This window comes from Suncus etruscus, chromosome 11, assembly GCF_024139225.1.
Source record: "Suncus etruscus isolate mSunEtr1 chromosome 11, mSunEtr1.pri.cur, whole genome shotgun sequence".
Taxonomy (NCBI): Eukaryota; Metazoa; Chordata; class Mammalia; order Eulipotyphla; family Soricidae; genus Suncus; species Suncus etruscus.
In genome coordinates this window covers 66,941,402-66,958,026 of record NC_064858.1, presented here as the reverse complement: position 1 = coordinate 66,958,026, position 16,625 = coordinate 66,941,402, and the positions used below count along the sequence as shown (strand labels likewise).

The window sequence follows — 16,625 nt, the reverse complement described above, 5'->3', positions numbered from 1 at the left end:
TATGCTGGAGTAATTTGATTACTTTGTAAAGAAAAAGTGGCTTGGGGGGCTATATAGTTTGTTGAGCACATGTTATTAATTTTATCATATTTTTATCATATTAATTTTATCATAATTAAAGGACTTTAGTCACAAATACCAAGTCTTGGGTTCATATCTGATAACCAACAATAGCCTCTGGTTAACAGCTCCCAGGTTATTGAAATTAACCTGTGCTCTTTGTAGAAAGTCTGACTCTTTCTTTTTTGTTTTTGTTTTTGTTTTTTGGGACACACCCAGGTACACTCAGGGTTTACTCCTGGCTATGGGCTCAGAAATTCTTCCTGGCTTTGGGAACCATATGGAATGCCGGGAATCGAATTGAGAACCATTCTGAGTTAGCCGTGTGCAAGGCAAAAGCCCTACCTCTGCATTATCGCTCCAGCTCCTGTGACTATTTCTTATTATTTGTGACTCAGTCTTGTTGACATCCATCCACCCAGCTGACTTAGACTGCTATAAATATTACTGTTAGGCTTTTAGATTAATTTGTGGAATTAGTTCTGATTAATACAGTTCCACATTTTCAGGGGGTAAACTGGGAATAGGGAAATAAAGGTCCTGGAAAATACTCTAAAAAAGAAATAGCTCTGATAACTGAATATTAGGTACAGTGGGATTCCTGACCATGTCAGAAGAGTCTTAGAAAACAAGCAAGGCAAATCATTCCTAACAGTCACTTGATAAGTACTTACTGTGTTTGGAATTAGCCTTTTCCTATTTAATCTTTACTGAGAATGGCAGTTATTCAGTGAGGTAATTGTCTCACGCAACTAGTATGATTATTTAAGAAAGATCATTTGACTTGAGAATCTGACCTGAGGTTTGTACAAATGTTTATTGAACACATAGTAGCTATTGTAGTAATTGCTTTGAAAAAAAAAGATGAATATAGTTGGAATATATATTGGACGGATCACATTTGCTGTGCTTAAACTCTTCTGATTGTCATTTTTTAAATTGTTTTTCTCTCTCTCTACATTGGAGAGGGGGTGGTACTTGGTGTACAGGGTCTACTCTGAGCCTAGTGTGTGGAGTTAGTTTTGGTGATTCTCAAGAGACCATTCAGAGCTGAGTATTGAACCTGGACCCCCTCACATGCCCACATACCAAGCTTGAGGTGTAACCCTTTGAAATCCTTGGAACTCTACTCTATCTCTGTTCTTACACTTAGGTTCTGTGTGGTCACTTCATACATATAAGATAGTAAATAAACGTGTGAATTTAATAATTTAGGGGCCAGAGCATTGGTGCAGTGGGAGGACATTTGCCTTGCAGGCAGCTGACCTAGGATGGACATGGCTCAATCCCCCAGCATCCCATATGGTCCTCTGAGCCAGGAGCGATTTCTGAATGCATAGCCAGGAGTAAACCCTGAGCATCACTAGGTGTGGCCCAAAATAAAAAAAAATAATTCAAATTTATTCATTTAGCATGGTTATGAGTCTACTTCTTTAATCCTTTCATTAGCAATATCCAGAAAGAAAGGAATTACATTAAGTGAAGATAACGATGGATAGGATTTAATAAAAATTTATCTTCTAGCTCTCTGGTGGCCAGAGAGTGAACTCCATAGATTGATTGTATGCAGTGGCTCCAGGGTTAATTTCTGGTACTGAAAGATCTCCTGAGAACTGAGCACAGATCTGGGTGTAATGTTATGCACTGCTAAGTGTGCCCCACCCCACCCCCAATAACAAATAGATCTTGTTTCTCATTCTAGATATTCTAGAGATCTAAACACTGAGTTCTGAAGAAGTGCTTGTCATACCTACACTTGGTAAGGTTAATAAAGTTCCTTCTCATGTAGTTTATTCAATTCTAAATTGCGATATTGGTTAAAATGTTTAGTTTCAGGCCTGGAGAGATAGCACAGCGGCGTTTGCCTTGCAAGCAGCTGATACAGGACCAAAGGTGGTTGGCTCGAATCCCGGTGTCCCATATGGTCCCCCATGCCTCCCAGGAGCTATTTCTGAGCAGACAGCTAGGAGTGACCCCTGAGCACTGCCGGGTGTGCCCCCCCCAAAAAAAAACAAAAGCAAAACAAACAAACAAAAAAGTTTAGTTTCAGACTCACATCTTTGGTTTGTTTTCAGATTCTAAAAATGACATGTTGGTATTTGTTAATATGTAAGGATACAGGTCTGATTGATATCTATGCAATATGAAAAATAGGTTTTCTTTATGTTTAACTTCTGTGCCCCTAAGACGTTTTTGTTTTGCTTTATTTTTAATTTTTGGACCACACTGTGTTGCTCAATGGTTATTCCTGGCACAGTGCTTAGGGGACTAAGAGGTGTTGAGTCTCCAGCCCTGCAGAGCCTGTATTTCATTCAGCCCTTTGAGTTTATCCCTCTCATCCTTCAGCTGTTCTATTTTGAGTGAATATCACAGGATTTTATTTAAACAGAAGAAAAAAGTCAAAATTTTAATATTTCTTGATTAGTTTGGTCAATGAATGTCATCTCTTTTAGAATGTACTATCTAACGGAATGCTGATAAATGTCCCTCATTCTTGGATAATTTCTGCTGTCTTCTATGACAAATTAAGGGTGTGTGGTGGTTTGTTGACCATATGTTTGGGCATTTTTAGCAGCTCATCTGTGTTCATTTTAAATGAGAGTGGTTTCTTCTTGGCCTATCTGTTTTGAATCAGGGCTCATAGAGCCTTGTGTCCAAAAAGACTCTTGATTTAGCTGTGAGGCTTATTTTATTTTGAATATATGTCCCTGTACTCTGCCATTGTAGGCAAATCTAGTGAAACTTCCCATGTTATGTGAATGTGTTGTTGCAAGATATTCAAAGCCTTATCTTTCTCAAATGTATGTGTGCAATGATTTTTATAGCTGAGAAAGGATGCAGGCAGTACCCTCTGCCAGAATATGTTTTCTATTATATTTTGGAATATGAAATTATAGCTTCATTTGTGGCTTTCCTAAAACCACCCCTCCCCCACATCACTGGAAGGCAACTAACACCTTTGGACTCAAGTTTTCCAAGACTCTTTAGTGTTAAAAAGAAGATTTTTTTTTTCTTTTGGAAACTACAGAAATGAAAAGAATATGGGACCAAAGCAATTTTTTATAGCTTCATTGAGTCTTGAGGGCAGATATATGGATTCCAGACAAAATGCACTAATAGAGTAGGATTTGACTTTCAAATTGCCTTACACTGCTCATTGGAGATTTATTTTCTATGTGAAGAACTAGAGCTACTTTGAAGCCTCAATAATGTAGTTTGGAGAATAGGATTAAAGCTTTTTTCTGCCTCTTATTAAGCTTGTGCTCTTATTGACTAACTTTACCCTGCCAGCTTGAGTTTATTCTTTCATAGCACCATGGTGGGAATAATAGGAGATATAGAAGTGTGTTCTGTGTAAGCTTTGCTAATCACTGGATAAGTAGCAAGAAGCATCCGTATTTTATTATTTGGGCTTTGTTATTGTTAATACATAATTGGCTTGATCCAGGATCTCTTTTTTCTCTGGTAGAGAACTTAGACAACTATGAGTATATATAAAAACTAAGATACCTCTCAAAATTCTGATTTTTTTTTTATTCAAAAAACATGTCAATCCCCAGAATCCAAAACAGAACCTTAGACATAGTATTGGTAAAATAAGGGTCCTCTGGAATTTTGTTTCTTTGAAACTTAGGAGGTGAAACAGAGTCAGAATGTATTATGTTGGTTCAAGTTGCCAAAACAACATACCTTCTCCCCTGACTTCTTGGTGCACAGTGCTCAGGTTAAGAATCCTTTAGTGGTTCACAAGCAGTGATTTGAACCAGAAGAAACATTTCTGTTTCCTTTTGGTGAAGATTATGACTCTTCCTTGACAATGTTATATATATTTAAACATCATACTTGATTAACTGGAAAAACTACCCTGTACACTACAGGAAGTACATCCTAAAATTTGTCCCGCACATTTCTTTCTAAAGGCAATATTTTTATTGTCATGACATTTTTAGGAAAAAAATTAGGAAAAAACCTATAAATTATAGTGCAAACTTAATAGAGAATTTTATATAGCTATTGATAATTATAAAATAGAACAATTTGGAAAATTTTCAAAATATTGTAAAACTAGGAAATACATAAAATTAAATTTTAGAGGGTTATCTTATATACTTAAAAATTGTAAGGCGACACTGCGAGGGTTCCGCCTGGGAGAGCGGGTGGGCGGGGCTCGCCATGGCGCACATCACCATCAACCAGTACCTGCAGCAGGTCTGTGAAGCCATGGACAACAGAGATGGGGCTTCCTGTGCAGAGCTGGTATCATTCAAGCACCTGCATGTCGCCAACCCTCGGCTGCAGATGGCCTCCCCAGAGGAAAAGTGCCAGCAGGTCCTGGAGCCACCTTACGATGAGATGTTTGCTGCCCACCTGAGGTGCACCTATGCAGTGGGCAACCACGACTTCATTGAGGCCTACAAGTGCCAGACAGTCATCATTCAGTCCTTCCTGCGGGCCTTCGAGGCTCACAAAGAGGAGAACTGGGCGCTACCTGTCATGTACGCAATGGCTCTGGACCTGCGCATTTTCGCCAACAGTGCAGATCAGCAGCTGGTGAAGAAGGGGAAGAGCAAGGTCGGGGACATGCTGGAGAAAGCGGCTGAGCTGCTCATGAGCTGCTTCCGTGTCTGCACCAGTGACACGCGAGCTGGCATCGAGGACTCCAAGAAGTGGGGCATGCTGTTCCTGGTGAACCAGGTCTTCAAGATCTACTTCAAGATCAACAAGCTCCACCTGTGCAAGCCCCTGATCCGAGCCATCTACAGTTCCAACCTGAAGGAGGACTACAGCACAGCACAGTGCGTGACCTACCGCTACTACGTGGGCCGCAAGGCCATGCTTGACAGCGACTTCAAGCAAGCTGAGGAGTACCTGTCCTTCGCCTTTGAGCATTGCCATTGCTCCAGCCAGAAGAACAAGAGGATGAACCTTATTTACTTGCTGCCCGTGAAAATGTTGCTGGGCCACATGCCAACCGTGGAACTGCTGAAGAAATACCATCTCATGTAGTTTGCCGAGGTCACGCAGGCTGTCAGTGAGGGGAACTTGCTGCTGCGTGAGGCCCTGAGCCCGCATGAGGCCTTCTGCATCCGCTGCGGCATTTTCCTCATCCTCGAGAAGCTGAAGATCATCACCTACAGGAACCTCTTCAAGAAAGTGTACCTACTGCTCAGAACACACCAGCTGTCTCTGGATGCTTTTCTCATGGCCTTGAAATTCATGCAGGTGGAAGACGTGGACATTGATGAAGTCCAGTGCATCCTGGCCAACCTGATATACATGGGGCACATCAAAGGCTACATCTCCCATCAGCATCAGAAGCTGGTCAGCAAACAGAACCCATTCCCTCCGCTGTCCACTGTGTGCTGAATGCTGGGGTTGTGTTTGACTGTCTCCAAGACTGTCACCCTCATTGAGGCAACCGTTCCTTGCCGTGGCCCCTGCAGAGGACATCCCAAGCAACTGTCATTGATGTCTCAGTGTGGGACCAAGTGTGTTTGTGACTTTTTCTATGACTCCCCATAAAAGACATTTCACATTTGTAGAAAAAAAAATTGTAAGGCATCAGGCTTGACAGATAAAGGGGAAGGCACTGAAAATGGTTCATCAAGCCTCTTCAGGAATGATCTCTGAGCACAAAGCAAAGAGTAAGTTCTGAGCACTGATAAGTGTGCCTTCAAACAAACAAAAACCAAGCACTAAACAAAGCCAAGTATTCGAAGAAAGGACTGTCTTTGTACTATACATTATAAGTTGGAGTAATTTTGGAAAATCAAATTCTGAAAAAACAGATGCAAGAACTTTCTTTATGATGCAGAAACTCCCAGAAGAAGACAGGGTACAAAATAGTTGTGCTTGGGCCATAATACAGCAAGGCTTGCTATGTGGTGAAAGGGCTCAAACCCAGGTCAGTTGCATGCAAGGCACATAAGGTCCTTACCCACTGTCCTATCTCCATGTCCTCTTCTGCTTTTGGTTTTTGCTTTTGCTTTAAATCCATAAAATGGTTTTCAAAACATCTTTCTTAAATTTCAATACAATGCTTCTTAATGCTTTATTAAGTTTCAAAATATTTTTTCTTAAGTTAAAATTCTAAGTGCTCAAGTGCTCAACTTTCTTTTCAATGGGTTACTAAATAATTTTAAGAGTCATTTAATTTTTGCTTTGACTCTTTCCTTTAGAAGTTTTAAATATCCAATCATGGATTTTTCTTGGGAACTCAAGAGAACTTAATGTTTAGCCTACAGTTACAGTTACAGTTACTTCTGTCTCTCTCTCTTTCTCTCTCCTTCTCCCCTCTTCTACTCCTCTCCTCTCTCTTTCCTCTTCTTCCACTCTTCCCTCCTCTCTTCTCTTTTCTCTTTCTCTCTCTCCCCCTCCAACTCTTCTCTCCTTTCTCCTCCCTCCCTCTCTCTTCCCTCTTCTTCCACTTCCCTCCTCTCCCTCCTCTCTCCTTTCTCTCCTCTCTCCCTCTCCCCCCCTCACACACACACACACACACACACACACACACACACACACACACACACTTGAAGGCAAGTTTGGTGGCTCTCCTGTGTCTCTGTAGTTTTTAGCTGGGGCCAGTTTTGTGAATTATTGTTTTTGCTTATTCAATCAGAGTTGTCTAGGTGTAGGAGAAGGATGCTGTGTCAGTTGCAGCTTATAAAATGCCTTTACTGCTTCAGGATAAACTGCTCAAGGAGTGGAAGAGGAGTCTGCTAATAATAGTCTTAGTTATCAAATGGGGGCATTTTGCCCTTGCTTTTCGAAGGCTAGCAGTTATTCTGAGAATTCTGACCCTTCTATGTCTGACAGACATAGACTTGTATTCCTCATGGACTCTATTAATCTATATATAATGATAGAAAGAAAAATATTTTAGGGGCCGGAGAGATAGCAAGGAGGTAAGGCGTTTGCCTTTCATGCAGAGGGTCATTGGTTCGAATCCCGGTGTCCCATATGGTTCCCTGTGCCTGCCAGGAGCAATTTCTGAGCATGAAGCCAGGAGTAACCCCTGAGCACTGCCGGGTGTGACCCAAAAACCACACACACACACACACACACACACACACACACACACAAATAAAAAGCCAATCCTGTCACTGAAAATAACCGACTTAAAAATAGGTAAATTTAGTAAAATGTTATATACAAGTGAATGAATTTCTACATAACACAGAGAACCTTCTAGTATTGAACCTCTAACATGCCCAATAAATAGTCCAGAATATTACATTGGAATTTACTTGCCCTGCCCTAAGTTTTGCTGAATATCTGAAATATGTGACTCACTCATTCTAGATTTCTCTCATCCTCCTACCCTCACAAGCCTCACAAGTATTAGCATACTAGCTTGTGCTTCCTAAATAGAATGGCTTATCCTTAAAGAGGGTCTTTAATGAGGAGATTAAAGGTTAATAGGCAAAGGAGTGCCAGAGACATTTGGAGGAAGCCAATTAACCTTATGGTTTTTCACAGCTAATTATCTTTGGGTGTGAAGTTAGTGCCCTGACTGCTTGAGATGAAAATGGTCATTCCCTGTATATTTAAAACAAGGTTGGGGTTTATTTCAAACAAAGTGAATGGCACTATCAGTATCAGTCATTCCTAGTTAAAATTCCATTTATCAGGCAGTGAGTGCCCAGTGTATTCAATGCTTCGAAACATAAGTAGTTAACAGTGTACTGAGGAGTTAAGCATGCTCTAGTAGATAATAACTGAATAATCAGAATAAAACCCTAAAGACTATTGAAGTGATTGATGAATATTCCCATTTCTTTCTATGCCTCAAATTTTACTCCAGTGGAACTAATAAATATATTGTACTTATTTTTCCTAATCTCAGGCATTCATACCTCTTTGACACTTCTTGATATGTGATTTTTGAAAATACTGTTAGTTTGATGGCATCTCTCCAACCTTCTTTGTTTTAACCCCTTCCATGTATGTAGCACATTTTCTTTCTCAAAGTTGTTGGCTCTTCTCAGACTTTCAGTTCTTGCTTCTGTGTTCTTTTGCAGTGATCAGTTTTATGTTAGAACTGTGCTTGTCAGACTGCAGTGAAATGACCTCTTCATTCATGTGCCTCCTTTGCTATGCAAAATATTTCTCAGAGCCAAAAATATATTTTGCACTATTCCTTCTATCTGCAGTGCCCAGTACTGAGTGAATTAATTAGTATATGGATAATTTTTTAAAATGAAAATCTATTTTTTTGGTCAATGACTTTTTAATAGGGAATCGTAGAGGGCTTAGTAAAAATATGTTCCCCATTTTAAGCATAGGTGTATGTCCTATCTTCCTTTTGTAACACTTCAGACCTCTGGTAATTGTAGTATGAAGTCAGTGTTATCCATTGGAATGTGTATGTTCAGTGTCAAAATCCAGCATATTCACAACTTGAACTAGGAAAGATGCTGGGGGCAGTGGCTTTATAAATGAGTGTTTGGCAGAGAGAACTGGTTGCTTAATAGGACTGCAGGGATGGAATTGGAGAATAGGAGGCTTGGCTGGCATTAGGATGCTTTTGGAGAAATATTGGTAACTTTCCTGAGAAGTCACAGTGGGGAGGTACCAAAAATGCTAGACTTCAAGGGCATTGGACATGTTGTGGGCCTTTGTGCCAAGCAGAGTATGGATTGAGTATGATATTTCAGGAAGTTTGTTGACAGCATGTATAATGAATCAGTGGGACTGCAAATTGACAGGAATGGATATTTAGTTTTATATTACATATATTTATGATGGGCCTAATATGTGTTGGCTTTGGAAGAAAACATAAGTCCTTCCCTATAGGAGTGTAGAGTCTAATGAAGGAAAGAGAAAAATGAAGAGGCAATTTGAGTATTCATGCTAAGTAATATAGGTAGGAAATCAGGAAATCCATAGGTGGAAGGTAGGTAGTAGAGAAGGGAAGTTGTGGCAGATTGAGGGGAAAACTTAAGTGAGATATTCTTTGAGCAGCCTAAAAGTGTTCTTAACCAATTAAAGAGAGAAATAGAGAGAAGTCTCACATACACTCACTTTCCATGTCAATCGTGGAAGAGTGAGGGCACTTATGTTGAGCCTCTAGGAGAAAGGAGATATTTGGAGAAAATAGTTTGAATTCAAATTTAAAAATTTCCAAAGCTTAAGACACTGAGAGGACAACTAACAGTATTATGCTATAATTACATAGCACAACTTTTTTTTAACTATATCTCTCAGAAGAAAAATTTAATCTAGTTTTTGAATAGGAGAGTTAGTGGGATATTTAGCTCTATTAGCATCAACCTTGGGAAATTTAGTTGCCTTAGGGTTGATTTGCCTTTGGCTCCTTTGTCTGAATTCTTCTGTGTAGAACTCATTGGGCAGTATGCCTCAATGGGATCTGTAAGAAGCCCTAGAATTTTCTCTAATTTTTAAAGGAAGATGTTCATTTCTTATAATTAACTTTGGTGTATTGACTGCATGATCTGACCTAAGTATAAATCCTTTGGTGTCTGGGAATGAAATGAGAGGCAATGGTACACTGAATATCTGATAGTTTTAGATAATCACTATGGACACATGGACAGAGTTGTGGGCTGTTCTCAGAAGGAAAAAGAAGGAGGAGGAATCTGAAAAAATACCATCCTTTCCAAATACTGGAATTTAACATAGTCTCATTTGACCTTCAAGCCATCTCATTCCTCCTCCTGTCTGCATTCCTTCATTCTTTTACTGCTGGACTCTTCTAGGTAATACCAACTACTTATACTAGAGGAGCCAGCTCTCATTAGGGAAGTGAATGATTCCTTCCTTGAAAAGCTGGTTAATAGGAAAGTAGGCTTCTCAGTATCACCCAGTTCGGAGATATTAATGGAGGAGATCTGTGTTGACTCACCAATATTGGAAAGCCTAACATTAGTAATATACAGTTTATATAGAGTTAGGTCACTTGGCAGAACTTGGAGAGAACCATATATATATATTTGGAGAACACATGCAAAACAGATTCTAGTCAAGGAGAGTTAGAAAGACATGGTCCCAATGATAAGAAGAGGATGAGAAGAGTAAAGATGGAAAAACTAAGGACAAAAATTCATAAAACTTGCTCTTTGTTTTTTTGTTTGTTTTGGGATCTCACCTGGCAGTGTTCCTGGCTGTTTATTTAGGGTCCCTCTTGGTAGTGCTCAGGGTGCCAGGAGATGCTGGACATGACTCCATGCATGAAGAGCACTTCAGCTCACTGAATGATCTAGCCACAGTATTTTTTAGACAGTTCTCAGAGTGTTAGTCAAACTTCAAGAAAATTTAAGTGAAATACTTAAAGACCACAAACCTTGGATATGACCAAGACCTGAAACATGATAACAGCAGCTGTGTGTATTGAGGAAGAACACCAGCTGTTTGCAATGCAAGGCAATATGACTATTGACAGCAGCTAGCATGTTATACTTCTAATATGATCTATGCAACTACATTACATAGAAAGTGGATGTTTGATTTGCTAATTCAGTTTTTCCAGTAGTGGGCCTCAGAGTCCAGCAGAGTGATTTTCTTCATTTTATAGATCTGAGACTGAGGTAGAGAGGAGGTTTGACTCTGGTATTTCTCCTGGCTTGAAGCCTGGATGTCAGTCCATGTAACCCACTTGCTGGCACAGCCCTTCCCAGGTATTGCCCCCTACCTAGCTAACGCCACAGAAGTACTGAAGCAGCACAGTTTAGTAAAGGTCATTCTCCTTCCTCTTGCTGAGCACATCTCATATGCCACAACACTAACCACCACCACCCCCTTTTTTTATTAAAGGTTTGGCCTTTCTAGGCCTTTCAGTCAAACAATTGTATTCACTTCAGAAGCCTGTGCCATTTGATATTTGAGGGAATCTCAGCATCAGTCCTGTTCAGGGGATTTAGTGATTACCTTGAGTCCTTATGGCATCTAAGGACAGTGGGTATAAAGAAATTAGCCAGAGAAACAGTGCAAGGACAGTGTTGCCTGGCAGTATCACCTCCCTGATCGAGTTACAATGACACTGTCCTTTATCAGTGTTTTCTAAAGGAAAAAAATTGTAAAGCAGCACAAGAACATAGCAGGTAAAGAAAGGAAACAGACTCGTTTGAAGACTGGAGATAGAACTTTTTGGTTCAGAATAATGGTTCTCCATCCTGGGTCCTCAAGGACGATTGTGCTCGCTGTTGTTTCATTTTTCAGGTTTGCTACTTTGATTTTCCTCACCTTTGAAAGAGAGGAAAATTCCATTGTTTCTTTGTATCTTTCTGCATTTTTCTTTTTTTTCTTTTTGGTTTTTCCGGACCATACCCGTTTGATGCTCGGGATTTACTCCTGGCTAAGCGCTCAGAAATTGCCCCTGGCTTGGGGGGGACCATATGGGACACCCGGGGATTGAACCGAGGTCCTTCCTTGGCTAGTGCTTGCAAGGCAGACACCCTATCTAGCGCCACCTCATCGGCCCCTCTTTCAGCATTTTTCATCTTGATTTATGGAAGTCATGCAGAAATGATTCAGCATGAAATCCTGTTGTTCATTCATTGAGAAGAAGGTGGTACATTCCACTTGACCTTATTAACATTATTAGCTCTGTATCTTTTTTTTTCTACAGAATTGTGTCTCAGCAATTGATAATTCTTGGGTAAAATGATGAGTTTTATTAGTTTTATCCTTTGGAAACTCTGGTTTTGTGAGACAGAAAGTATCTCTTCCTGATTACTATAGATTACTCAATTTATTATTGTCCATATGAAAACTACGGGAAACCTCTAAAAGATTTTGAAAGTTGTGTTTTTTCTTTTCTTCAAAAATTCTTACAACATAGGTTATGGTGCTGAAGTAATTATACAGTATGTAGGAGTCCTGGTTTGGGGAAGGTGATTTTCCATCTTTAATAAATCTGCTAGGAGTGTATGAAATAGTAACCTAAACAAAGTACATTTTCTTGCATTCCATGCCGAATTAGCAAACTTTATTCCAGGATTCTTTGATATTGGTCATTGCTCCTTCAGACATTGAGAGTCTGAGGGTTTCCACATGATATTAGAGAAAGTCATATCAGTATCTGGGCTCGTGTTTTTTTTAAATAATTATCTTTATTTAAACACCGTGATTACAAACATGATTATAGTTATATGATTACAGTCATATAAAGAACACTCCCCTTCTCATGTTTAGTGGAGTTCAAGTTAGGCTTTATTTCAGAATTGCTTGAACTCAGCACTTTGAGACTGTCAGTTTTTTATATTAGTCATTTGTTTTAATTATAACCCACCAAGTCTTTAGCAGTTATTTGTGGGGTAGACTCTTGATGAATATCATAGAAGGGTATTTTAATTTAATGGATCCTAAATAACATCTGTTTTGAATGTTTTAGAAGCCAATTTATATGGAAATTCATTTAGTTCACAATCAGTATACAAAGACTTGTAAAATTCAAAATCAAAATGGAAAATCAAATCACAGCGATTGAATAGGTCTTTTGTTAGCCAATGGTTTCATCTTTCACTAATAGAAAAATACCACAGTTTAAATAACACAGTAGCTGGTTTTTCTTTCTGAAATGGGAATCTAGTTAGATCTGGGTTAGGATGGTATTACTGAGTTTTACTTAACTGTTATTTATCTGTTCAGCTGGGAATGTTATCTGTGCCTAAGGTCAGCAGGTGAGCCAGGATAGCTACTGTGATGCCAAGGAACTAGAGTTGTACTAGCAGGGAGGAGTTGAATGTGGTGAGGTGAAGGTTCACTCATTTTAATGGAAAAGGTATAACTCTTCTTCTTCTTCTTCTTCTTCTTCTTCTTCTTCTTCTTCTTCTTCTTCTTCTTCTTCTTCTTCTTCTTCTTCACTCATTTTAATGGAAAAGGTATAACTCTTCTTCTTCTTCTTCTTCTTCTTCTTCTTCTTCTTCTTCTTCTTCTTCTTCTTCTTCTTCTTCTTCTTCGTAATTTTTATAGTGACCATCGTGAATTACAAGTCTTTCACAGTAATATTTAAAGTACATAGTGACATTGAATCAGGGGTATTCCCACTACCCAGTATTGTTCTCCCTTCTACCCAGTTCCTAGCATCCCCCTCTTTTGCCCCTCGGACTGCTAATATAACTGGTCCCTTCTCTGTATAGCTTGTTGAAGATTGGGTATCAATTCTGTTGTCATTGACTTGGGGTTTGGTGTTTAAGTCTGATCATTTTTTATTTCTACTCAATGTTCATATGACTGTTGGATTTTGGTACCATCCATTTTTCTCCCTCAATTTATGAGGCAGAATGAGAGGATTAAAATTATGTGGTTCTATTTGAAAAAAAAAAACAATGAAAAAAACCCAAAAAAATTAAATAAAAATAAAACAAAAATACTGGGAAGAGTCTTTCTAGAGGTTATAAGTATCAATTTTAAAAGAAGAAAGGGGAAAAAAAGAAAACTCTAACAAAAAAAACTCAAAACCCACAAAAAAAAATATGAACCAACAATGACAAAATAAACTAAACAAAAAAAGAAACAAAAGTCAAACAAAAGACCAAAATCAGCAGCTACAAAAAAGCACCACAGCAACGAATACAACAACCAAACAATAGCCAAGAGACCAAAAGAAAAAGAAAAAAAGAAAAGAAAAAAGGAAGGAGGGCTGGTGTGGCAAGGTTTTGTTTCTTTTTTGTTGTTGTTGTTTTGTTTTTGTTTTGTTTGCATAAGGCACAGTAAATATTGAGGAAGATAAAAAGAGAATTCCCTTGGCCTAAAAGATGCAGGGTTTCTCTGTTCTTGAAGCATACTGTCGTGGGAATAATTGCAGGCTCCATACATGCTCCTTTTCACACCTGAAGGAAATTTTATGGTGCCAGGAATCTTTCCACTCAGTTGTGGCTGAAAGATTCAGGCCTCTAACTAGAGATCTTGGTATTTACACAAGTCATAGGATGAAACCAAGGCTAGCGTGCGTCTTTACAGATCTAGCAGTTCTGTTCCATCACTGTTGTTGTAATCAGTCTTTTGTAATTGGTGGTCTTGGTTTTTACACAGATCCTAGGATAAGCCTAGGTAGAGCACTTCATTTTGTTTCCAGAAGATCTGCTTTGTTGCGGTTGTCAAAGTCAGACCTCTGGAATTAGAGATCTTGGTTATTGTACAAATTCTAGGCCAAAGCTTAGGCTAGGGTCTTATTGAACTCAGGACAAGTTCTACCCAAAGTTCTCTAGGTCAGTCTTCTGTATTTAGTGATCTTGGTTTTTGCACAGATCAAAGGATGACATGTCTTCTGCTTTCATCTTACCGTTAGGTGAGTATATAGGACAACCTGCTCTTAAATTAAGTTGGTGCAACTCTTTTTATGTGCTGCTTCAAAAATAATTACAGAAATTTATGTAGTGGACGAGGTTGATAGAAACATTTCTGAGTTTAACAAGGTACTGAGATAAGAACTGAAGGTCTGAGGCTGGAGACATACTCGCTATATGTGGGTAGGGTGCTTTCCTTGCACAAGTTTGACCTGGATTCGATCCTCAGAATCCCATATGGTCCCTGAGCACAGCCAAAAGTGAGTCCTGAATACAGAACCAGGAGTAAGTCAGGTGTGGCCCCTAACCAAAAATAACAAAAACTGAGGGTCTGTTACTATAAGAAAAATAAAGAATAGATATTGGATAATTGCTGTCTCTGCTGTATGGTAAATATCTAGAAAAGTCAGTCAGTTCTAGAATTTGTATCACTGGAATTTTGTTTGGCCCACATTGAATACTTATACTAATGATTTGTGTTTTCTTTGTTGATTTATCATGGACAGCACTATAGAGGTTCATAGTATAGCTCTACACATATATGTATAAATCTCAGTGTTTCCAACACCAGAAAGATCCAATTTCCATACCTCCACCTTCCCTCATCTTTTCCATGGAATACTTCTAGCCTACCATTTACAGTACCAACAGGCATTAGTTTTATTGAATTTTGCCATTTCATTGCTTTAACTATTTATACTCTATATACAAACATACATATGTGTGTGTAACTCTTCAACTGTTGTTTGTCACTCCCTTAATTCATATAGCATAGTTACTTCAAAGTCATCCATTTTTTCCTCCCAAATGATAGTCCCCCTTTGTTGACAAAGTAGCATTCCTCTGAGTATGCTTTCCACAGCATTTTTTATCCAGTGACCTGTAGAAGAACATTTAGGTTGATTTCTTGTGATGAATGTGGTTATGAAAACAGGATGTGAATAATCCTTCAAGTGAGCATTTTCATATCCATAAGACAACTAGCTCTGAAGTAGTACTGCTGGATCAATATGGAAATTTCAGTTTCAGTTTCAAAATTTCATTGTTCCTCATAGAAACTACACGAGTAATTATTCACCAATAGTCTTATTAGTGTTTCTTTTCTCTACATTTATTACTTCCAGACTTTGTGATATAGGACATTTTCATGGGAATGAGGTGATATCTTGTTAAGGTTTTGATCTCCACTTCTTTAATTATAAGTACTACTGAATTTGTTTTAATGGGTCTGGGGCTATATGTTAGTTGAATTTGAGAAGTAACTATTTTTGGCCATTTTTCATAGGGGTGGCTTTCTTTTAGGTTGTTCAGTTGTATGCTTCTTTATATTTAGATATTATACCTTTCTCAGATGCTTGGTATGCAAATTTCTTCTCATAATTGTTAGATTGCCTTTTCATTTCTATGATGGCTTCTTTTTCCATGTATAGCTTCTTAATATTATTTAAAAAATAGAGAAATGTTTTATCAAAATCTTGGGCATCCTGATTATATTCCTAGGAACAGTCTAGGATTAGGAACGTTTTTGAATAATGCTTAAAAATGGATAATGCTTGAAAAATAGCATTACTAGCAAAAAAAAAACAGGGGGCCCAATATACATAGGGGAGAGTTTTTCCTCTTCCGCCTGCCCCCCAGGGCCCGAGTTGCCAGGGCCAGCATGAAGACCTGCCTGGTGTGGGGGGGGAGGTCCCAGTCTCCTGGACCAAGTGTTCAGTCCAGGAGATCTGTGGCCCGCTGTCCGACCAGTGACTCTGACATACCAGAAAAAAAGAGGGATGGCTTTCCTGGCATGTGCACTCTGCTGGGTCCAACTGTGAGCTTCCTCTCCAGTTTGAAAATTGAAAGGGGAGGGGTTTCCCTCCTCCGCCTGCCCCCCAGGGCCCGAGTTGCCAGGGCCGGCCATGAAGACCCGCCTGGCGTGGGGGGTCCCAGTCTCCTGGACCAAGTGTTCAATCCAGGAGATTTGTGGCCCGCTGTCCAACCAGCAACCCTGACATACCAGAAAAAAAAAAAGGACGGCTTTATAAAACACTGAAATTGACCTTTATTGTCTAGTCTTTTATGTATTGCCTCTCCCCTCACCCCTTTGTCTCTCCTACCTCCTCATACCCAAACCCTGAACCATTATCTTCCTCTTATTCAACCCTCCTTATCCTCAGTTCCTAATTGGGTAGACACCAAGACTGACCTTCTGCCCCAACACCACCATCCAGCTCCTCATTGAAAGACACCCTTTCGGTCCCCAGCTCATGCTTCTACAAACAACTACAACCAACACGCCTGTTAATCCATGCTTGGTGGTCCCTCATGCCCCCA

General features: G+C 39.3%; 2 protein-coding genes across 2 annotated transcripts in view; both read left to right on the top strand.

Annotated features, from left to right (window-relative positions):
• The window catches only part of TMTC2 (transmembrane O-mannosyltransferase targeting cadherins 2), a 587,133-nt gene that overhangs the window by 189,547 nt on the left and 380,961 nt on the right, over window positions 1-16,625 (top strand). The window lies entirely within an intron of this gene.
• Window positions 4,227-5,612, top strand: LOC126022544 (PCI domain-containing protein 2-like). Its single transcript, XM_049783497.1, is given in 1 exon segment — window positions 4,227-5,612. A coding segment is annotated over 1 exon segment (1,194 nt). The 5' UTR covers window positions 4,227-4,233; the 3' UTR covers window positions 5,428-5,612.